Source organism: Symsagittifera roscoffensis, chromosome 9 (assembly GCF_963678635.1).
Source record: "Symsagittifera roscoffensis chromosome 9, txSymRosc1.1, whole genome shotgun sequence".
In the NCBI taxonomy this organism is placed as follows: Eukaryota; Metazoa; Xenacoelomorpha; order Acoela; family Convolutidae; genus Symsagittifera; species Symsagittifera roscoffensis.
In genome coordinates this window covers 17,754,343-17,778,649 of record NC_087070.1, presented here as the reverse complement: position 1 = coordinate 17,778,649, position 24,307 = coordinate 17,754,343, and the positions used below count along the sequence as shown (strand labels likewise).

Sequence of the window (24,307 nt, the reverse complement as noted above, 5' to 3'; positions counted from 1 at the left end):
TCCCACAGGGCACAGAAGCAGAACTGAAGACCGGACAGCCAAAAAATTCCAACTTGCAAACTGAATCCCGACAAGACTTCACAACTTGCTTAAGAGAACGAAGCCGCAATGCTTCATTCCAACATAATCCAAAAAACAGAAAAGAAAGTAACCGCATAGTTTTAACAAGCAAACTGAAGTCCGAAAAGACTTCACAGTTTGCTGAAGTGAACAAGCGCAATTGCAAATCCCACAGGGTATAGAAGCAGAACTGAGGACCGGACAGCCAAAGTTCCAACTTGCAAACTGAAGCCCGACAAAACTTCACAATTTGCTTAAGAGAACGAAGCCGCAATGCTTCATTCCGACATAATCCAAAAAACAAAAGAAAAAGAGGCAACCGCACAGTTCTAACGAGGAAACTGAAGTCCGAAAAGACTTCAGTTTGCCGAAGTGAACATGCGCAATTGCAAATCCCACAGGGTACAGAAGCAGAACTGAAGACCGGACAGCCAAAAAATTCCAACTTGCAAACTGAATCCCGACAAGACTTCACAACTTGCTTAAGAGAACGAAGCCGCAATGCTTCATTCCAACAATTCAAAAAAACAAAAGAAAAGTAGGTAACCGCACAGTTCTAACGAGCAAACTGAAGTCCGAAAAGACTTCAGTTCGCCGAAGTGAACATGCGCAATTGCAAATCCCACAGGGTACAGAAGCAGAACTGAAGACCGGACAGCCAAAAAATTCCAACTTGCAAACTGAATCCCGACAAGACTTCACAACTTGCTTAAGAGAACGAAGCCGCAATGCTTCATTCCAACATAATCCAAAAAACAGAAAAGAAAGTAACCGCACAGTTTTAACAAGCAAACTGAAGTCCGAAAAGACTTCACAGTTTGCTGAAGTGAACAAGCGCAATTGCAAATCCCACAGGGTATAGAAGCAGAACTGAGGACCGGACAGCCAAAGTTCCAACTTGCAAACTGAAGCCCGACAAAACTTCACAATTTGCTTAAGAGAACGAAGCCGCAATGCTTCATTCCGACATAATCCAAAAAACAAAAGAAAAGTAGGCAACCGCACAGTTCTAACGAGCAAACTGAAGTCCGAAAAGACTTCAGTTTGCCGAAGTGAACATGCGCAATTGCAAATCCCACAGGGTACAGAAGCAGAACTGAAGACCGGACAGCCAAAAAATTCCAACTTGCACACTGAATCCCGACAAGACTTCACAACTTGCTTAAGAGAACGAAGCCGCAATGCTTCATTCCAAAATAATCCAAAAAACAAAGTAACCGCACAGTTTTAACAAGCAAGCTGAAGTCCGAAAAGACTTCACAGTTAGCTGAAGTGAACAAGCGCAATTGCAAGTCCCACAGGGTATAGAAGCAGAACTGAGGACCGGACAGCCAAAGTTCCAACTTGCAAACTGAAGCCCGACAAAGCTTCACAATTTGCTTAAGAGAACGAAGCCGCAATGCTTCATTCCGACATAATCCAAAAAACAAAAGAAAAGTAGGCAACCGCACAGTTCTAACGAGGAAACTGAAGTCCGAAAAGACTTCAGTTTGCCGAAGTGAACATGCGCAATTGCAAATCCCACAGGGTACAGAAGCAGAACTGAAGACCGGACAGCCAAAAAATTCCAACTTGCAAACTGAATCCCGACAAGACTTCACAACTTGCTTAAGAGAACGAAGCCGCAATGCTTCATTCCAACAATTCAAAAAACAGAAAAGAAAAGTAGGTAACCGCACAGTTCTAACGAGCAAACTGAAGTCCGAAAAGATTTCAGTTCGCCGAAGTGAACATGCGCAATTGCAAATCCCACAGGGTACAGAAGCAGAACTGAAGACCGGACAGCCAAAAAATTCCAACTTGCAAACTGAATCCCGACAAGACTTCACAACTTGCTTAAGAGAACGAAGCCGCAATGCTTCATTCCAACATAATCCAAAAAACAGAAAAGAAAGTAACCGCACAGTTCTAACAAGCAAACTGAAGTCCGAAAAGACTTCACAGTTTGCTGAAGTGAACAAGCGCAATTGCAAATCCCACAGGGTATAGAAGCAGAACTGAGGACCGGACAGCCAAAGTTCCAACTTGCAAACTGAAGCCCGACAAAACTTCACAATTTGCTTAAGAGAACGAAGCCGCAATGCTTCAGTCCGACATAATCCAAAAAACAAAAGAAAAGTAGGCAACCGAACAGTTCTAACGAGCAAACTGAAGTCCGAAAAGACTTCAGTTTGCCGAAGTGAACATGCGCAATTGCAAATCCCACAGGGTACAGAAGCAGAACTGAAGACCAGACAGCCAAAAAATTCCAACTTGCAAACTGAATCCCGACAAGACTTCACAACTTGCTTAAGAGAACGAAGCCGCAATGCTTCATTCCAACAATTCAAAAAACAGAAAAGAAAAGTAGGTAACCGCACAGTTCTAACGAGCAAACTGAAGTCCGAAAAGACTTCACAGTTTGCTGAAGTGAACAAGCGCAATTGCAAATCCCACAGGGTACAGAAGCAGAACTGAAGACCGGACAGCCAAAAAACTCCAACCTGCAAACTGAAGCCCGACAAGACTTCACAATTTGCTTTAAAAAAACGAAGCCGCAATGCTTCATTCCAACATAATCCAAAAAAAATAGAAAAGAAAAGAAAGTAACCGCACAGTTCTAACAAGCAAACTGAAGTCCGAAAAGACTTCACAGTTTGCTGAAGTGAACAAGCGCAAATGAAAATCCCACAGGGTATAGAAGCAGAACTGAGGACCGGACAGCCAAAGTTCCAACTTGCAAACTGAATCCCGACAAGACTTCACAACTTGCTTAAGAGAACAAGCCGCAATGCTTCATTCCAACACAACTCAAAAAACAGACAAGAAAAGAAGGTAACCGCACAGTTCTAACAAGCAAACTGAAGTCCGAAAAGACTTCACAGTTTGATGAAGTGAACAAGCGCAATTGCAAATCCCACAGGGTATAGAAGCAGAACTGAGGACCGGTCAGCCATAAAGTTCCAACAAAAAGTCCCGACAAAATAAGTAAATATTTTAGGGGAGGCCCCACTTTGAGCAAAAACGCTTTGAAATGACATGTTAGGTGGGGTGAAAAGGCGTTTTTTGAATACTGATACCAAATCGGACGCTTAAACGGCCAGATTCATTCATGTATGAATTTCCAGCTCATCAAGTTATCTAGGGTAGCCAACCGGTATCCTTGAAAAGGAAAAAAAATCATGCACAAGAAAATTGTTACCGCGAGCGACAGAAAAACATAACTTGTTTCACAGAGAGGCCCTAAACCGAACTTAAATGTGTTTTGGCCTACCCCAGAATAGCGTGAGAACAATTTCTAAAAGTTTAAATAATGTCTTTGCTCCAACTAATAGACAAATAAGGATAGATACTTTTGATGATTTTTCCATTTTTTGAAACTATCTTGTTTTTTCTATTTGAATGAGACAAATAGAAGTAAAATAAACCTTTAGAAATCAAACTCACGCTAATCTGCGGTACGCCAGAACAAAATTGGTCTCCATATAGTGCCTCTCCATAAATCGACTTGTTTTTCTGTCGCTCTAACAATTTTTTTTTGCTTATGACATTTTTCATTTTACTAGATAACCTGATGAGCTGAAAGTTCATCCAAGAAACAACCCGACCATGCTAACGACCGATTTGTCATCAACTCTCAGAAAAATGATATAAACCATACCTAACATGTCATGTCAACTCTGGTACTTTTGTAAATTTTTTCCCATTGTTTTTCGAACCTACGTTTTTTCTGAAAGTTGGAACCTAAAAACAAGCCAAAAAAACTGGAAGTCATACTCGCGCTAGTCTTCAGTATGCTAGAAAGCATTTCATCTCATCATAGCGCTTCTCTATGAAAAAAAATAGGTTTTTTCTATAGCGCTGTATTAAATTTGTTGCGCATGACTTTTTTCATTTTCACGGATAACTCTAGGCTATCCTAGATAATCTGATGAGCTGAAAGTTCATCCATGAATCAACCTAATCATACTATAGACTGAATTGTCATCAACTCTCAGAAAGAGGATTTTAACCCGACCTAACAAGTCAGGTGAATTCTGGTACTTTTAAGATTCTTCCCTGTTGTTTTTCGAACCTATCTTGTTTTTTCTTTAAGTTGGAAACTAGAATCAAGCCTGAAACCCCCAGGAATAATACTCGTGCTAGTCTGCATTAAACTATAAAACAATTCGTCTCAATACAGCGCTTCTCTATTATTAAGTTTTTAGGTTTTTTTTCTATAGAGCTGTAACAAATTTTTAGCGCATAACTTTTTTCATTTTCACGGATACCTGTGTACTACTATAGATAACTTGATGACCTGAAAGTTCATTCATGAATCAATCCATTCAGATTAACAACCGATATTGCATCAATTTTCAGAAGAAGGCTATTCACCCTACCTAAATGGTCGTGTCAGCTGAGCTTCGAAAAAACAATGCTATAAAAACGAACTTTCTATAGCGCTGTATGGAAGTTTTTGTGGATGACTTTTTATTTTCACGGATAACTCTAGGCTATCCTAGATAATCTGATGAGCTGAAAAATCATCCATGAATCAACCTGACCATGCTAACGACTGAATTTTCATCAAAACCCGATTTTAGCCCGACCTAAAAAGTCATGTGAATTCTGGTACTGTTGATGCTTTTCCCCCTTGTTTTTCGAACATATCTTGTTTTTTTTCTGTCGGCCGGCACAAAGACACAAAATTCAAATCACTCGAACAGATATTCACGCTAGTCTGGGATACGCGAAAAAGCATTTGGGCTCGATATTGTGCTTTTGTTTAAAACCAATTGTTTTTCTGTCGTAACCTATGACAAAATTATTGCGCATGATTTTTTTTTCAGTTTCACGGATACATGTAGGCTACCCTAGATAATTTGATGAGCTGAAAATTCAGCCAAGATATTTTCTGGCTACGCTCACGACGGAATCGGAACCAAATCCTAGAAAGAGGGTATTTACCCTAGCTAGCATGTCATGTCAACTCTGGTACTCTTGATGATTCTTTCTCATTGTTTTTCGAACCTAACTTGTTTCTCATAAGCTGGAAATAGAAACACGACTGAACCCCAAGAAGTCATACTCACATTAGTCAGCGTTATGCTACGAAGCATTTTGGCTCAATATAGGACTTCTCTATAGGAAATAGTTAGATTTTTTCTGTGCCGCTCTGTAACAAAATTTTTGGGCACGATTTTTCCATTTTCACGGATACCTGTGGGCTACGCTAAATAACTTGATGAGCTCTAAGTTCATTCATGTATCAATCCAGCATTAATGAGGACCAATTTGACATCAAATTTAGGAAAAAAGCTATTTACCCTACCTAAATTGTCATGTCAACTCAGGTTCGAAGAACAAGGGGAAAAATCATCAGAAGTATCAGAGTTGACATCACATGTTAGGTTGGGTCAATTGTTATAGAGAGCGATAGAAAAAACCCACATTTTTTGAAGAGAAGCAGTATATTGAGCCGAAACGCATTCTAGCATACTGCAAACTATCGTGAATATGATTTTTAGGGGTTTCAGGCATGTGCCATTGTTCCAATTTATAGAAAAAAAAACTACGTTCGAAAAACAAGGGGAAAAATTATCTAAAACAACCAGAGTAGACATGACAAGTCAGCTAAGATAAACAGCCTTTTTCTAAAAACTGATGGAACATTTTGGTCGTCAACATGAAAGGATTGACTCATGAATGAACTTTAAGCTCATTGAGCTATCTAGGGTAGCCTACAAGTATCCGTGAAAATGAAAAAAATTCATGCGCAAAATTTTTTTTACAGAGAGCGACACAAAATAGCTAAATAATTTAAAAAAGAGGCCCTACTTTGAGCACAAACGCCTTTAAGCAAACTGCAAATTTTCGTCAAAAGGATTTTCAGGCATATGTCTTTGTTCCAACTACAGAAAAACCGAAAAATAATCAAAAAACAAGGGGGGAAAATCATCAGAAGTACCAGAGTTGAGATGACAAGTCAGCTAAGGTAAATAGCCTTTTCTGAAAACTGATGCCACATCGGTCGTCAACAGGACTGGATTGATCCATGACTGAACTTTAGGCTCATCGAGCTATCTAGGGTAGCCTACAAGTATCCGTGAAAATGGAAAAAAAAACTGCGCAAGAAATTTGTAACAGAGAGCGACAGAAAAAACTAATTTTTTTGAAGAGAAGCCCAATATTAGTCGAAACGCTTTCTAGCATACTACAAACTATCGTGAACATGATTTTAGGGGTTTCAGGAATGTGCCTTTGTTCCAACTTACAGAAACACCAAGATAAGTTCGAAAAACAAGGGGGGAAAATCATCAAATATACCAGAGTTGACATGACAATTTAGTTAGGTTGTACAATAAGTTATGGGAAAACGATATCTAACCGATCATTATTATGGTTTAAAGGATTGCATTTTCAGTTTTATATTACCTAGGATGCCTTATAGACACTTGTTAAAATGGTACACAAATCAGGCGCGATATTTCAGTCTGATAGTGATAAAAAAAGCAAATCAAACCATAAGTTCCTTCCTCCTTCTCAAGACTTAAGCAGAACATATCAAATATGAGAATGATAGCATTAAAATGTGCTCATAGGAGTACTGTCACGGGGGAAAAATCAGAAACGAGAAGGCCTATTAAAACAAGGTGTGATCGAAACTCATTATACTTATGTATTCATTAAATTTAAACAATATAAAGAATCCAGTACGTGTTAGCAGACATTCATTCTTGAGAGTTTGCAACTTCGTTCTTTTTTATCAATTGAGATATATGCCGAATGATCCACGAAAACAATACTGATCGTACAACTCGGATAGACAGATACGAATCATCTTGAAGGTTACTGCTCAGCAACTGAATAGATTCATCAAAAATGATTAAATAAAAAAACATTCTTCATAGTACAGTTCCTCCGAAGTAGGCTCTTCTAACGTTGTTTTTCGATATTCTTCTTGATGCGTTGTAATGACTTAAGTAATTGTAAAATAAGCTCGACATAATTGCATGGATAGAGGTCAGCCATATCCAATTCTAAGCATATAATGCAGTGCTACATTTCGATTGAATCTGAAAATTACGAACAAATTAGGCCGACGCTAATACAACACAAACACTGAAACAACTCATGTAAACATGTCTCCACATTATTGATATTCAAAAAATATTCAATTTCAACAAAAGCAGGTTTAACACCCAAACCAAAACATCGGCATATTATTGACATAAAATGTAAAGTTTTTGAAGTTAAGAGGCAAACAACATCATCCCAACTGTAGCAAATCAGTTTTGTTATTCGTATAGACATATCAACAAACAGGTTGCAAAAAAAAACAGATTTATAAAATTTTAGGCTAGCTGATGGACCCAGGAGCCCCAAAAATGTTTTTTTTTTACTTGTAAAAACATATCGCGACAACCACATCGAAATATGGGTTGTTTCGTATACCAAAAGGAAGCTCTATTACTGTTATGACCATAGCTTTAAACAGATTGCAAAGAAATTTAAGTTGAATCAAAAATTTAAGCCATTCTTAGGAGCGAGCCTGAAGCCCGAAAAAAAGGGCTTTTTTACTTAAAAAAAATTATATCGTCACACTCACTTCGAATTACGGAACGTTTTACACATCAAAATGAAGCTCTGTTATGGTACTTCCGAAAGCTATAAATAGATATAAAAAAAAACATTGTAAAACCAAAATGTTAGCCAATCTTAGGAGCGAGCCAGAAGCCCGAAAAAAGGTATTTTTTTAACTAAAAAAATTATATCGTCACACTCACTTCGAATTACGGAACGTTTTCAACATCAAAATGAAGCTCTGTTATGGTACTTCCGAAAGCTATAAATAGATATCAAAAAAAACATTATAAAACTAAAATTTTAGCCAATCTTAGGAGCGAGCCAAAAGCCCGAAAAAAGGTGTTTTTTTACTTAAAAAAAAATATATCGTCATATTCACGTCGAATTTAGAAACGTTTTATATATCAAAATTCAGCTCTGTTATTGGTCTTGCGAATGCTATAAACAGATAGCAAAAATAATAATATAAAACAAAATTTTAGGCTAATCTTAGGAGCGAGCCATAAGCCCGAAAAAATGTTTTTTTTACTTAAAAAAAATATATCGTCACACTCACTTCGAATTACGGAACGTTTTATACATCAAAATGAAGCTCTGTTATGGTACTTCCGAAAGCTATAAATAGATATCAAAAAAAAACATTGTAAAACAAAAATTTTAGCCAATCTTAGGAGCGAGCCAGAAGCCCGAAAAAAGGTGTTTTTTTTACTAAAAAAAAATATATCGTCACATTCACGTCGAATTTAGAAACGTTTTATATATCAAAATTCAGCTCTGTTATTGGTCTTGCGAATGCTATAAACAGATAGCAAAAAATAATAATATAAAACAAAATTTTAAGTTAATCTTAGGAGCGAGCCATAAGCCCGAAAAAATGTTTTTTTTACTTAAAAAAAATATATCGTCACATTCACTTCGAAGAAAGAAACATTTTATAAATCAACATTGGGCTCTGTTGTTGTTCTTGTGATGGCTATAAACAGATTGCGAAAAATATTAAGAAAAAATGAAAATTTAAGTCAATCTTTGGAGCGAGCCCGAAGCCCGAAAAAAAGTAACATTTTACTTTAAAAAATGATATCGTTACCTTCCCTTCGAATTTAGGAGCGTATTTTATATCAAAATTAAGCTCTGTTATTCCTCTGTTGATGGCAAAAAACAGATTTGAAAACTAATAATTTTTAACATTTCTATGACACAAAACCTGTGCCAGGCAGGGATTTTGAAAAAATTGGGTTTTTTTTTTTGAAAACTAATATCTTCATAACCACGCTGAGTTTAGAAACGTATTATACATCAAAAATCAGCCCTGTTGCAGTTCTAACGATTGCAACAAATTGCAGAAAAAATACTGAATACTTTATAACAAAAAATGTGCAGAATATTTTTTGAAGCGATATTTGAGGCCAAATACGGTCCCCCAAACTGACCTTATGGTCTTTTTCATCCAGAAACATAGCTGTTAACGCACATCTATAACAAAACTGAATGCGTATCAACCAGTTGCGACATTTTTTTCTGGATATCTCATCCCTGAAACATTTTTGAAAGAAAAACTGTGAAATTTTTTTTAGGGTAGGCAAACATAAAAAGTGCACACCCAAAGCAGCAAGTCGAAAAGACAGTTTTTAAAAACTTTGATTTTTTTTTCAATTTGGGTAATTTTCATGCATCGAATTAAGTTCTTTAACTAGAATTACGAATGAAATACTATAATTCAGCGACAGAATAGACTATTTCAACCGTAAAATCCTGAAAAAATGATACATCGTGCAATAAACATTAAAAAAAACCTGAAAAATCGGGTTGTACCTCGCCCAACTAACCATTCTGCAACTTCAATGATTACCCTGCTAACAATCAATGAGTTTAGGAAATGTTACTGTCTCAATAGTACCAGAGTTGTATAAAAACAAGAAAACTATGGCATAATTTTAAGAAAATATCGATGAAAATTATCAACACTAGAAAACAATATCGAAATTAACACGCCGTTTTGAGGATTTTAAACTCTTCAATTTGAAGTTTATAAAAATTAACAGCGCGAGACGAGCAGTAAAAGTGTCTTCGAAATTGAGAACCGGGCAAGAGCACAAAAATAACCTAAGATGAACAATTGAAGCCAATCTTAGGAGAGAGCCTGAAGCCCGAAAAAAAATTTTGTTTTAAAATTCAATAATTTATATCGTCACAATCACTTCGATTTTGCACTCATTTTATATAACAAAATTAAGTTCCACTATTGTATCTCCGATAGCTTTTAACTTATTACAAAAATCACTAATATAACATTAAAATTGAAGCCAATCTTTGGAGCGAGCCGGAAGCCCGAAAAAAGGAAAATTTTTCATTAAAAAAACATATCGTCACATTCCCTTCGATTTTAGGAGCCTATCATATACCAACATTAAGCTCTTTCATTCATCTGTCATGGCAAAACCTGATTTGAAAACCAATAGGTTGTCACAACTCTATGACACAAAACCTGGATTAAGCAAGGATTTTGAAAAATTGTGATTTTTTAAAAAAATTAATAGTTTCACAACCACCCTGAGTTTAATAATGTAACACAATAAAATTTAGGCCTTCGAAAAATTTCTAACAATTGCAAAAAACACAGCAGAGAAAATACTCAGTACTTTTTCATATATAGGGCAGAAGATTTTTGAAGCAATATTTCAGGCCAGATCAGGCCGCCCAAACTGACCTTTTCAATTTTTTCATCCAGAAATATTGCTGTTAACGAACTTCTCTAACAGCACTGAAATTGAAATAATCACTTGCCAAATCAGTGTCCTGGATAGTTTCAGCAGTGAAAATTTTTTGTAATAAACTCTCAATTTTTTTGGGGGTAGGCAAACACAAAAAGTGCACACACAAAGCGGCGTCACGAATTGACTGTTTTTTGAAAACCTTGATTTTTTTTTCAATTTTCGATAACTTCCATGCATCGAACTATAATCTGTAACTGAAATGACGAGTAAGATACTATATTTTAGCAATGAAATAGACTCTTTCAACCGAAAAATTATGAAAAAATGATATCACTTGCTATGAACTTCATAGAAACCTGGAAAATCGGGTTATACCTCGCCCAACTAACCATTCTTAACTTAAATCACTTCCTTCTTAACAATCAAAGAGCGTAGAAAATCTTACGGCCTCAACTGCACCAGAGTTGTATAAAAACAAGAAAATTATGGCACAATTTGAAGAATTTATCGATGAAAATTATCGACACTTGAAAACTATATCGAAACTAACACGACGTTTTGAGAATTGTAATCGCTCCAATTGAAGATCTGAAAAATTCAACAACTTGAGAGTCGCAAAACAAGTTTCGTTCAAATAACAGGGCAAGAGCAAAAAATTAACCCAAAACGTACAATTGAAATCAATCTTAGGAGAGAGCCTGAAGCCCGAATTTTTTTTTATAAAAAAAATATTATCGTCACAAGCACCTCGAATTTAGAAACGTTTTTTATATCAAACTTAAGCTCTACTAATGCTACTCCGATACCTATCAACAGATTGCAAAAATCATCAGAGTAAAAATAAAGATGAAGCCAATCTTTGGAGCGAGCCGGAAGCCCGATTATTTTTTCTTCTTAAAAAACGTATATCGTCCCAAGCACTTCGATTTTAGACACGTTTTTTTTTGTATCAAATTTAAGCTCTCCTACTGCTACTCCGACATCTATCAACAGACATTAAAAGTCATCAGAGTAAAATTGAAGCCAATTTTTGGAAGCCAACAGCTTCAAAATGATAAAATTGAAGCCAATTTTTGGAGCAAGCCGGAAGCCCGAAAAGAAGTAATTTTTCTACTTAAAAAAACCATATCGTCACATTTCCTTCGGAATAGGAGTGTATTATATACCCAAATCTAGCTCTAATAATTTTCTGTCAATGGCAAAAAAAAAATTTGAAAATTGTTTTCTTAACTCTATGATACAAAACCTGCGACAGTTTTTTTTCAATTAAAATCTTCGCAACCACGCTGAGATTAGCAACGTACTAGATATCAAAATTAGCCCTTTTGAAATTCTAACGATTGAGTTTTTTTAATATGAAAGGCAGAACATTTTTTGAAGCGATATTTCATGCTAAATCAGGCCCTCAAACTGACATTATGAATTGTTTCATCCAAAAATATTGCTGTTAACACACTTCTATAACAGAACTGAATACGTATCAACCAGTTGCGATATTTTTTCTAGATATTTTCATCCCTGAAAAAATTTTGTAAAAAAAATCAATTTTTTTTGGGGTAGACAAACGCAAAAAGTGCGCACCTAAAGCGGCATGTCAATTTGACTGTTTGTTTTTTAAATTTCGATTTTTTTATTTTGATAGTTTTCAAATTTGGCCATTTCTTAATTAGTTTAGGAAAATTAACCTTCTTGTACACATCAAAGTTGCATAAAAACAAGAAATAATTGAGAGCAGAATTCGATCAGCTGTTCAAACCGCATTGTTGTTTATCTAATATACACATATCACAAACAGAGTGTTCAAAAACGATCTATTTTTTTTATTCATTACTACAATAGCTCAAAACTTTTAAAAAACCATTAATTGGAAATTGCTATAAAAAACGAAAATTAATTGGAACGCACCAGACCGTGAAAAAAAAATTGCTCACTAGAAAACTATATCGACAGACAAACGCACTATAAATGTTTCTCAACAAAGCAAAACTAGCTCTGTAATTTCGATTTTTTTTATTTTGATAATTTTCAAATTTGGCCGTTTGTCAAGTAGTTTAGGAAATTTAACTTTCTTGCACACATCAAGGTTGCATGAAAACAAGAAATATCCGATTAAAATTTGAAGTTCCAACGATTGAGTTTTTTTGATATGAAAGGCAGAACATTTTATGAAGCAATATTTCATGCTAAATCAGGCCCTCAATTTGACCTTATGAATTGTTTCATCCAGAAATATTGCTGTTAACACACTTCTATAACAGTACTGAATACGTATCAACCAGTGGCGATATTTTTTTTCTTTATAATTTCATCCCTGAAAGAATTTTGTAAAAAAAAATTTCAATTTTTTTGGGGTTGGCAAACACAAAAAGTGCGCACCTAAGTTTAACCTTCTTGCACACGTCAAAGTTGCATGAAATTAAGAAATAACCGAGAGCAAATTTCGAACAGCATACATACATACATACATACATACATACATACATACATACATACATACATACATACATACATACATACATACATACATACATACATACATACATACATACATACATACATACATACATACATACATACATACATACATACATACATACATACATACATAGATACATACATACATACATACATACATACATACATACATACATACATACATACGTACATACATACATACATACATACATACATACATACATACATACATACATACATACATACATACATACATACATACATACATACATACATACATACATACATACATACATACATACATACATACATACATACATACATACATACATACATACATACATACATACATACTTACAAACATACATACATACAAAAATACATACATACAAATATACTTAGAAAAATCTTTATCACTTATATGGTTGAACTGAAAATTTGATAGGTGGGCTACGAGATCCAATGTTTATCTCAAATAACCTTATTCCTGTTTAGTTAAATGCATTCCTAAATATTTTTAGTAAAATTAAGGTTAAGTTAAGGTAAATTACCTTAATTCAGTTAAGGTAAATTTTACCCTAACAATATTTTAAGGTAAAGTTAAGGTAATGTTAGGGTAAATTTTACCTTAATTTTTTTTTACCTTAACTCATTTAGGGTAATTTTACCTTAACATTTTTTTGAGTGTAAGACACTCTGGATCAATCTAAACAATTCTGGCGCTGATTCTTTTTTTCTGCACAACAAATTGCGGCATCTTGCTAGTTTACAAACTTTAGAAATCTATGGCATGTTTATTCCACACGAGGCAAAGGTTTCTAACTATCGCTCTTTACCAACTGTCTCAAATTTGAAGTTAGATCATTTTAGACCGTTTAGTTTACGAATTTGGATGGAAATTGTGAAAGCGGTGTTTCCGAATTTGAAATTATTGCACCTTGATTTAGAAGTTATGCGCTTTTTTATGGGTTTAGGCGGAATAAATGGTCTAAAGCTACATCTTCCGAAAACGTGTTCTATAGTATCTGTGCACTTCAGTTTGTTGGAGTGTTTGGTCGATTGTACCGAAATTAAGTGCCTGAAAGTTACGATGCACGACTTTGATTATTTTTATAGGCGCAGGAGGGGCGTCTCTGTTAACATGATTGAACTTCTGCGGAGAATTCAAAGTGCGTTTGAAATTTTAGTGATTGAAGCTGATCCGATTGAATGTAAATTTTTGGATTTTGATTTCATAAATGATATAATGAATCGCTGGAACGAAAGCCTCAAAGTTTTGAGCTTTCATAGTGCAATATTTCACGAGGAGTATGATATTGATCAAGTGAAGAAAGAATACGCGAGTAGTCTAAAATCCAGTAATCTTGAACTCTTTGTGTATGGCCACTGCGAGTTAATTAATTCTTGCATCGACGCCGAAATTGAACGGAAAGTAGGCGAACTCGACTCTGTTCATCAGTGGCGAATTCGACCCGCATTTGAAGATTCAACGGGGTCTGCGTGGATGGACGACTAACGTAGTCTCCCTAAATTCATTACACATCCATCTTTAAAGTCACGGCGTTATATTTGTCTGCTAGCCAGGATAATCAGGAACTAGAAGCTAATAGATAATATGCGTATTGACATTTGACTTGCATCTATTGACACAGTCCATATCTTAACATGTATACAAAGCAAAACATATCGAATTGATTATTGGGGTCAATGTCTTGGAATATTCACTGCTCAAATTGAAAATTCTCTTTTTTCATAGTTTGGACCATTACCCGGGTTGAGGTGGTCGAATTATGCATCGGCGGTATGGATGGAACGATGTCGGTTCTGAGGGTCGAACGATGTCGGCTGTCGACTTCGGTCGTCGTCAATCTTGGTCGAACTTGATCAGCGTTGATCAATTGTGATCGTTTTTGGTCGACTTTGAGATATACATGGCTTACTTTGATATATACATGGTCTACTTTGATATATACAGTAGCAAAAAATACATAATTTTCAGAAAATTATATTTAATTCATGGAAAAGAAATATTTAGATCAAACAATCGATTACCTCAATCCGTGTAATGTCAAGAGTCATGCACCGGTTCTTAATGCCCAGAAGTTAAGGCGCAAGAACTTTAGATTTACAATTTGCTCATTTTCATTAACGCTTTTTTAATTTTGTTTTTTTTTTCGGTTCGCATTTTCGAACGTTTCTCTTGTTTTCCATTTGCTCTGGATATTTGCAAATTTTCCATTTGCTCTGGATATTTTCATTTACTTGAACAATGCCTCTACATTTTTTAAATTTTCTATTTTAATTATTCCGATCATTGAAAATGGGAGAAACTTTGTGTTCGGGTGTTTTTACACTAGCGAAGCGTATTGTGTTATTAGGAAGAATTTTTTTCTAACCTAAGTCGCAAATAAAAGTGCTCATTTAGTGACACTTTGGGTAGATTTCAATGTAATTGTACTTAAGCACAAACAAATTAGTAGACTATGTCGCTGCTTTATTTTTGGATAGTGTTAGGTCCTGTTTGGAAAAATCTGTATTATGAAAATGTATGATATTTTTTGTTTTCTGTTTTTTTTGCGACGCTTTGGAAAATTTTTGCACTGTTCGCAGAAACTTTATTTTCTCAAAAACTACTGAACCGATTTTGAAAAAAATGGTTCCAATGGATAAACAGTTGCTCATCTATGTGCCTGCATATTTCGCCAGTCTCTTCATTTTACCTCACGTTGTACGGCCTTCGAAAGTTTCAGTAGGGGGATTATTGGCCTATTAGTTTGATTTTTTTTCAATTTCTAAAATATTAAATTGACAAATCTGAAATGAAGGTTTTAATCAAAAGAACAAACCATGGGGGATGTCCCCTTCTCAAGTGATTATTCCCTAAATTAGGTAGAGAAAAAATTAAGGCCTGAAACAAGCCCATTTTTTGTATTTTGGTTAATTTTTAAAACTTGACTTTTCTCAAAAACTGCCTAATCGGGGGTTAAGGTTTAACCGAAAGAAAAATCAGTTATGCGAAACTTACTTGCGCAAGCGGCTATTTTGAAATTTTGAGCGTTTATTGGAAAGTTCTACTTTTTTCAAAAACTAACCTGCTGATACTGATGTTGATAGTTCATGAAAACTAACATGGTGCTTAGATTTTGCCTGCGTAATCAGTTTTTTCTTTTTTTTGTAGAATAGCTGATATGGACTTCGGAAAAATTCTTTTTAAAATTTCTAGTTTGTTGTTCAGAAATTTGGTCACTTTTCTCGAAAACCACTAGCCAAATCTGATATTAAGTCTTCAATTCAAAACATCAGGGTGCGGAAATCTTCAATCTACAAATCAGGGTGTGGAAAGTGGAGACTGTTCCCATGCTTTAGTTGGGAAAATTTGATGGATAAAGGAAAGGTCAAATTTTTGAGTTGTAGATCGATTTTTTGTATCTTTCTCAATTTTTTGCAAAAACTACCCAGTCAAATCCGATAGGAAGACTATTTTAAGAGTGAGTAGTAGTTTTTTCCTTTAACCAAGCGGATAATCTCCTTCTTAAGCAGAGAAACACTAGGTTTTATTAGAACAGGTAGATCCAGCATTAGCTGGGCTTTAGTTTATTTACAAGTGACCGTGGCGCAGAAGCGAGGACGTGAGACTCCTAATCAAAAGGTCGGATATCTGGAAGGTTTAAAATGTTTTAATTTTTTTGGTCGAATTTTTGCTGCATAACTTTGGCAATTTGATAGAAACTGTAGCTGCTTTTTTAATGGCTAGTGTTAGTAAAATTACAATCGGTTGTGAAGTACCTGTGAGAAAGTGGTACTTTTAATCTCAACAAAAAATTTTCAATTTGTTTTTTTTATCTGTTCCTTATTTCACTTTGTTTTGCCTGTTTAGAGCTATTTTTTGCATTTTCCTCGCTTGTGTTTGCGAATCACAGCTTCACCTCTGTGTTCAGTTTTTTTTTCAACGCAAAATCAGGTACCTGAAAATAATCATCGGAATGGGTTAAGTGATATATCATCTTAAAGCACTCTCAACCGTGATTCGAATGACATTAAAAATTGTTCTAATGTCCAGAAAAACGTTTCAAATTTGTGAGTTTTTTCAAATTTCGAGCGAGTAAAGCGATCGAGTAACGCTCTCTCCATCTGAAAATTAGTAATATAGGCTGAAAAAAAATTGATTTTACTCATAGGAAAACTATTTATGAAAGCTTCATTAAGCGCATCTCTGGCAAAAAAATCCAAAAAATGATTTAAGTATTAGTGCAAAAAATTGATAAAACTTTTAAAAATTTAATTTGAAATTTTTTTTCATTATTTTGTTTATTTATTTTGTGAAGAAAATTGTTGTAGTTTGTCTAATTCACTAAATTTTCACGCGTTACAGCGTTTGTTCCAGCGTTACACGGCGCACAAGAAAAGACACTATTATGAGAAAAATTCTTGAAAATGTCAAAAATTCGTCAAAAACGTCAAAGGAAAATCAAAGAATCGTTTTCAAGTCTAAGATAAGGTAAAGTGCTGATTTAGATTATCCGGACGGAACGATTAGAATTTCAAATATAAATCGCGGTTTTTCATTTTGAGTTCATTTGGTCAAACAGTGAAAAGGAATAAAGTTGCTTAGAATTTTAGCTGAATTAATATGGTGCCATTTATTTTGCAAAATTCAACAACAAAAACGGAACAATGTTGGCTTTTTCAGTCAATCAAAAATTGCACAAAAACTGCAGCGTCATTTGCTAACAAAACGACTGCAAAGTGAACCTCTTATGTAGCCCAGTAAAGTTCAACCAGAGTATTCAAAAGTTGTTTCAAATAAAAAAAGAAGATTTAGGTAGTGTCAATGTCATTTACGGCTAAGAAACTAAAAATAAGTTTATTTATACAAAAGTTAGATGATTATATCCTCTTTAGTTTTGTTAGCAATTGAACTGGTAGTTTTAATGAATTTTTTGGTCGACTGAAAACAGCCCAAGTTGTTTTGTTTGTAAGAATTTTGCCAAATCCATTGCACCATATTAGTTCGGCTGAACTTCTTTGCATCTTTAGTGTTCATATGTTTTTTTTTGCCTATTGTCAACCAACCCAATTAGATACAAACACATTTCAAATTTCAAAATTAATTCGTTTTGTCCGGATAGCTTAAATCATCTCTGCATAGAGAATTACAAAAAGTTCAGGCTGAAAGAATTTTATAAGAGGATCAATGTTCTGCACCAGTTTCGACGTCTCAGTAAACCTTGACCAAATTTCGGGCTGTAAAATAAGCTTTTTGGCGCTAAAATTTTCCAAAACAATTTTTCTAACTTTTGTTTTTGATTGTTTTTTCGCTACCAATTTTTCGCTACTGATTATATAGTTTTCAACAAATTTTTTGGTCAACGTCTCAAACTTTTTAAATATTTTTGACCTTCAAGCTAAAACTAATTCAAAATAGTTCTTTGAACTTGCTCGCTTGCCTTTTTGTCGGAGGTTTATGTGTGTTTTTTTTCTGCTTTGCTGCAGTGTAAAAATTCAGTGCTGAATTCAGTGTTTTCAGTCGACAAATTTTTTGGTCGTCTCAAAATTTTTAACTAATTTTGACCTTCAAGCTAAAACTAATTCAAAATAGTTCTTTGAACTTTCGCTCTTGCCTTTTTGTCGGCGTTTTATGTGTGTTTTTTCTGCTTCGCTGCAGTGTAAAAATTCAGTGCTGATTTATACAAAAGATAGATGATTATATCCCCTTTAGTTATCCCCTTTAGTTATCCGAACAAAACCAGTAAAATTAAATGAAAATTTAATTTAAACTTGAAATTTAAATTCAAACCTGAAGTTTAAAACTTTGAAGTTTTAAAATCCGAAAAAAATTTAAAACCATTCAAAAGGTTGGAGACAAGCTTGCTTAGAGTTTAAGATTTTGAAAGAGATAATTTATTTTACCCTACAATTGAGTCACTTTTGGCGTTTTGTAGTCAACTAAAAATTACGCCAAAATTACCTGGGCAATTGCTGAAAAAGTTATACTAAAGGGAATAAATTGCCTAGCCCAGCAAAGTTAATTAAGTTACGTATTATAATTGTATGTAACTAAGAAAATTGTATTTTGTATAGTGAAAATGCCATTTTTAGGCTATCAAACAAAAAATAATTTTGTTCATTGTTGGTCTTGAACTTTGTTATCTGCGTCTTGAATTTTTTGTGCTAGATTAGAGGCTCCCTATGGTATAAATTTTCCAGCAATTGACCTGATAGTTTTGACATAGTTTTTTATTGACTACAAAAGCCAAAGGTGAACTTTTGGGGAAACTTTTTGAAAATTTTTTAGAGACATTTTCGGGCACGAATTTTGTTTAAAAAATTGCACCGTATTAAATCTGTTAAAATTTTACGCAAGTTTTGTCGCAACACTTTTTTTTCTAAAATTGATCCAATTTGAGAAAAAAGCGTTTCCAATTTGAATTTTTATTCGTATTGTCCGGATACTTTAAATCAGCACTATAACGTGCGAGCTGCTCATGTGCTTAAGTTTTGAACATAAATAATCTTGCAAAACAAAAATTAATCGACTCGGGAAAAACTAGGTGAACTTCAAAGGTTGTTCAATTCTTTAAAGATTTTCCAGACCTTTCTCGTTGTTAATCATGCAAACCTAGGGGCAAGAAATCGTTTCATCCTCAAATGAGATCAATTTCTTAGTTTTTCAACTGATCGTTCTCTAATTTTTTGCAACCTGCTTCAGAGGTAGTCCAAACCTACGTTCCCATCAAGATGACACTGGTTCTGGAATTTAGATGCACACTGTGTTTTATAAAATACCTGTTTCAGTCCAACGTTTAATACAACCTGCTGGAGGCTGCTGAGATGCGTTGATAAAAAAAATAACAAAAGAATTTTGTCATAAAAAAATTCAACAGCACTAAGTCATAAATGCAAGAGTATGTGCATCATGGAAATTTAGAAAAAGACTAGATGCGTTATTTTTGTTACAAGCTAATCAATTTGCTCATACTGGAGTCGATGCCGATGATGTTTGACTAAATGCCGAAGTGCAAGTCTGAAGCAGTCATAGCAAAAGCAAGCTTAGAGACAGCTGTTCGTTTCGAATGAAAGAGGGAGCATAAAGTTCAGTGGTAAAAGCGGAGAGCTTTTGATGTAGATATATTCAAAATACAAAGTTCGTCGATCTCATCAGTTTTTTTGTGATAGAGACCAAATCGGTCAGAAACGTTCTAATTTTCATGCGCTATAAGTGCTTCCTATTTGTTATAAGTGCTTCCTATTTCTTCTGATCTCTCAATGGCAAGGGCAGAGCAAGATTTGGTTTCGTTAATGGCATTTAGACAGAGTTCGGATATCTTTCGAAATACACAAGCAGTCGCATTGGTTTTATTGCCCTCATCATTTTTTCAACCTTACTCACATAAGTTTATGCTCAACAAATTGGTGGCACTGCATCGCATTTTAGCATTGGAAAACTTATGGCGTTTTTTGTATCCGCTCCTTTATTGGTGGCTAGTGTTTGAAGACAATAAGGTGGTATGGCGCAGTAGGTGGGACGTTTCAGTTTCAGTATTTGTAACATAGTGCTACTCGCCTATGTTAGTCATTCTTAACTAGTTACCATAATTGGAGCATATTAAATATTCAATTGCTATTCTAAATGTCAATGTGAAAGTGTTAAATGATATTTGTTTAATGTAAACAATAAACTGATGAATGTTCAGTATAATTGAGAGAGCCATTATAATCAGGAGCTCGCTAAAAGGAGACAATTCAACTAGTAACACTCACTTCTAATCTTAAGCTCAGACACTAGCGAAGGTTGAAACTGACATCACAAAGCGCATCCCTGAGTTGAAGATTCACTAGCCTAGACCACACATCCAACATACATACATACTTCAACACTCTAGAAAGCATTCCTCAATCAACCAATCGATTATAGCCAGTAAAGGTATATAACATGGCGACTATGAGTGGGATGATGTTACCAACCTTTCAAGACAAGCTGAAGCTGATTGCAAAGTGAGAGTGAAAACAAGACGACATCCACCACAAGACGACTTCCATACGCCACAAGCTGAAACAAGATCACGGCAGTAACTGGCTCAAACAGCAGAAAAGCGGGGCAAAAACTGTTTTGTGTTGATGACAACTACTACACTTCTCCAGGAAAGTGATACAGTGTACAAAAACAGTTAGTTAAAACTTAAAACTCTCGGTGCTTAAAGTAAAATTGATGAGTGCTCATTTGAAACTAGTCATTTGAAATCATCCATGAGAACCGTCTGAAAACCTATCCAGTGCTTAAAGTCTAACCAAATTTCAAAAAGAAAAATAGTGGAATAATATTAAAGCCGCAAGACAAGTTAACTTAAAAAGTAGAAAGTTTAAAAAATATAACAACAAGAGTTAATTAACTCCGACTCGTAACTAATCATAGTACGAGCTAACTATATATTTTCTCAGAGACGATAATTACGTCCTTAAAACTTAAGAACCCACTAGGCAATAATTATTTCCACTATAAAATAGCGACTGATTCATCTGAAATCATTTTTGAATCAGACTTGACAATCATATAACTGTGATAAGATGGCGCACGCTCAAATCTCAGTCGAACCGTTTGGCGGAAGCGATAACGAAGATTTCGCCCAATTCGAACAACTTTTCCAAGGATACGTTGGAGTTGCGGGAATCGCAAATGCTCAGCAAGCGAATTTTCTACAATTGCACCTGCGAGATAGCGCTCTGCGATTCTACCAGACACTGCCAGCACTAACAAGAGCCGACGTACCTCTTAGTCTAGCGGCACTACGCGACCATTTTTGCAACCCTCAATTGCAAGAGGTCCACGTTCTAAAACTCGAACAATCGAAGTTCGATATCAAGCGAGACTCACCAGAAAACTACCTGGTCAACCTCACAAAAAAGGCACAGCGAGCCTACCCTACACCGGATCTACCTGCGGTTGCCCCAATCGACGGAGCACTAGCAGACGCTGCAGCCGCTGCAGACACAGCGCGCTTCCATAGAGAGACGGCACAACGTCAAGAACGACTTGACGCTGAAAATGATCATAGGAACAACCAAATTAAACGTCTTTTTATAAAAGGCATGCCCAATTGGCTCCGTTCGAAGATGATGGAACAACCAGCTGCCACAACAGTACAAGAGCTTTGTAACCTGGCGCGCAAACAAATGACAATTAGAGACGTCTGTCGTAATGAGGATTACCCAGAAGATAGTTTCAATGAAATTGGAGATACAGTTTCTCACAACCTAATCAGTGCGTTGTCGAAACTAACAACAGCCCAGGAACAGATTGAGAAACAACTCAACGAAGTCCGTAGTGAGCTATCGGATCAGAGAAAAATGATCCAGTCACGACCACAACGTGACAACGGAAACACACAGCAGAGCTCTCAACTGAATAGCCAAAACGCTGGTGGGAATAATAATCAAGCCCAACAACAAAATCAAGGAAACAATGCACAAAATCAAGGAACTGGAAATGGCCCTGATCAGGGCAATACTTCTGGCCCTAATCAAGGGAATGGTTATCAAGGGAATGGGCAACAAGGATACAATCAAAGAAAGGGGAGATTTGGTAAAGGAAAAAAGAACGGACAGCAGAGAAATGATGGGGGATACGGAAACCAAGGTTTCTCCGGGTTTCAAAATATGCAGTACCCCCCACAAATGTTCCAGTTCCCCCAACAGATGCCTGGAATGCAATCGAACCCCTATTTCCAACAAAACCAGAACTACCCTCAAACACAACAGAACGCTCAATTTTATTCGAACCAGATGTACCCTCAGGGCCAACAAACCCAACAGCAACAAGCGATAGCTACGCCACCACAACAGAATCCTCAGTTTGCCCAGCAAGTTGCACAACCAATGATGCAGCAGGTGCACACCCAAAACCCAAATACAGCAGCAGTTCGCACTGGATCAAAATTCTGTGATCACTGCGGGAAGTTTGGCCATACCATAAGCCAATGTTGGCACAAACCCAAGCCACAGGGACAGCAGCAACAGAATTTCCCGTTCCAAATGGAACCAAAAAACTAACTCAGCCACAAAGTCAGTCAGTCAAATCATCTAAATCACAAAAATCACGTAAATCAAGAAAATCACGCAAATCAAATATTCAAGACGTACAAGACGATGAAATTATTGATCTGTACGCCGTCATCCCAACCGAAGGAACAGTGCTAACTTATATGAAAATAAGATTAGCGCCAAGCCTTCAAAGAAGAGTACTGATTGACACAGGAGCATGTGCAAACGTAATTTCGAAACAAACATTCGATGAAATTAAAAACGAAAAAACACTATTCGCACCCTATAAAATGGCAAAATCAAGCCTCAAGCAAGTGAGAATGGCAGGAGGCCAACTAGTGTCAATTGAAACTGAAGTTACCATTGAATTTCATATGGCAGATATGAACTTTACGGAAACGTTCCTAGTGCTGAATTCAGCGAATTCAACGATCCTGGGAAACCCATTCTTTAAAAAACACCATATACATGTCTGCTCAAAATACAATCTACTTCACTTTCCAGATTTGACACTCCAAATCAACGAAATTAAACCCGCCAATGCACCTAGACGCACCAACCGAGTAAAAAAATTTCCTCTTGTCCTCACCAAGAAACAAATAATTGCACCTCATCAAACAGTCATAATCGAGTGCCAATTACAAGATACCCTGACTGACATGGAAAAAACGACAGGAATCGTAGTCCCATCACAGGAACTCGAAGAAAAATGCGAATTAGCAGTAACCTCATCAATAAATGAAGTTAACAAACAAAACATCATCTATGTCACGGCATTTAACATGACAGAACATAACTTAACGTTGCCCTTTAAAACCGAAATCGGAAAATTTTCGATACTCACGCTAACCGAGTACGAAAATTTAATACAGATCGAGCCGCAAACTTTGGCATTAGCGAAAATGAACCAGCCGGATAATGTCGAACTCGGAATCAATGAAATAATAACAAGCCCTTCAATAGGATCAGAACAAAAACCACCCCCCGAATACGAGAAATTTTGGTTCCCGACGCCCGAAACGTGCCCTAACCCAGAATCACTTCCCAGTATTCAAAGGGAAATATATGACCAAATCCTCTACTTTCAAGGTCTTGAGAAAATTGAACCAAATAATAACATTCAAGACCGGTTGTCCTTTTTGAGTAACTTTCAGTGGGAGAATTCAGTGTTGACAAATGACCAAAGGTCAGAAGTAGAACATTTGCTCATCGAATATGCGGATATATTTGCCAAACACAGATTTGACGTGGGTTATAATTCCGACCTAAAGATCAAGTTGACACCCGAACATCAACGCCCACTGTACACCCAAGGACCACCTACGCCCATCCAACTAAGGAATGAACTGACGGTTGAATTAGCTCTGATGCACTACTTCGGACTTATAACAACACTGTCACATTCTAAATACAGTAGTCCGTTGTTTGCACATAGAAAGCCATCTGGAAAATTGCGGATGTTGATTGACCTC

At 35.8% G+C, this 24,307-nt stretch overlaps 2 protein-coding genes across 2 annotated transcripts in view; both read left to right on the top strand.

Moving 5' to 3' along the window:
- The window catches only part of LOC134853853 (2-oxoglutarate and iron-dependent oxygenase domain-containing protein 2-like), a 606,153-nt gene that overhangs the window by 250,548 nt on the left and 331,298 nt on the right, over positions 1–24,307 (top strand). The window lies entirely within an intron of this gene.
- LOC134854735 (uncharacterized) lies at positions 21,363–22,844 on the top strand. The gene has a single exon (XM_063871094.1). It carries the CDS (start codon positions 21,363–21,365, stop codon positions 22,842–22,844), a length of 1,482 nt encoding a protein of 493 aa, XP_063727164.1.

Excerpts from the sequence above, each read along its gene's own strand:
- LOC134854735 (XM_063871094.1), top strand. The coding sequence starts at position 21,363 with ATGGCGCACGCTCAAATCTCAGTCGAACCGTTTGGCGGAAGCGATAAC.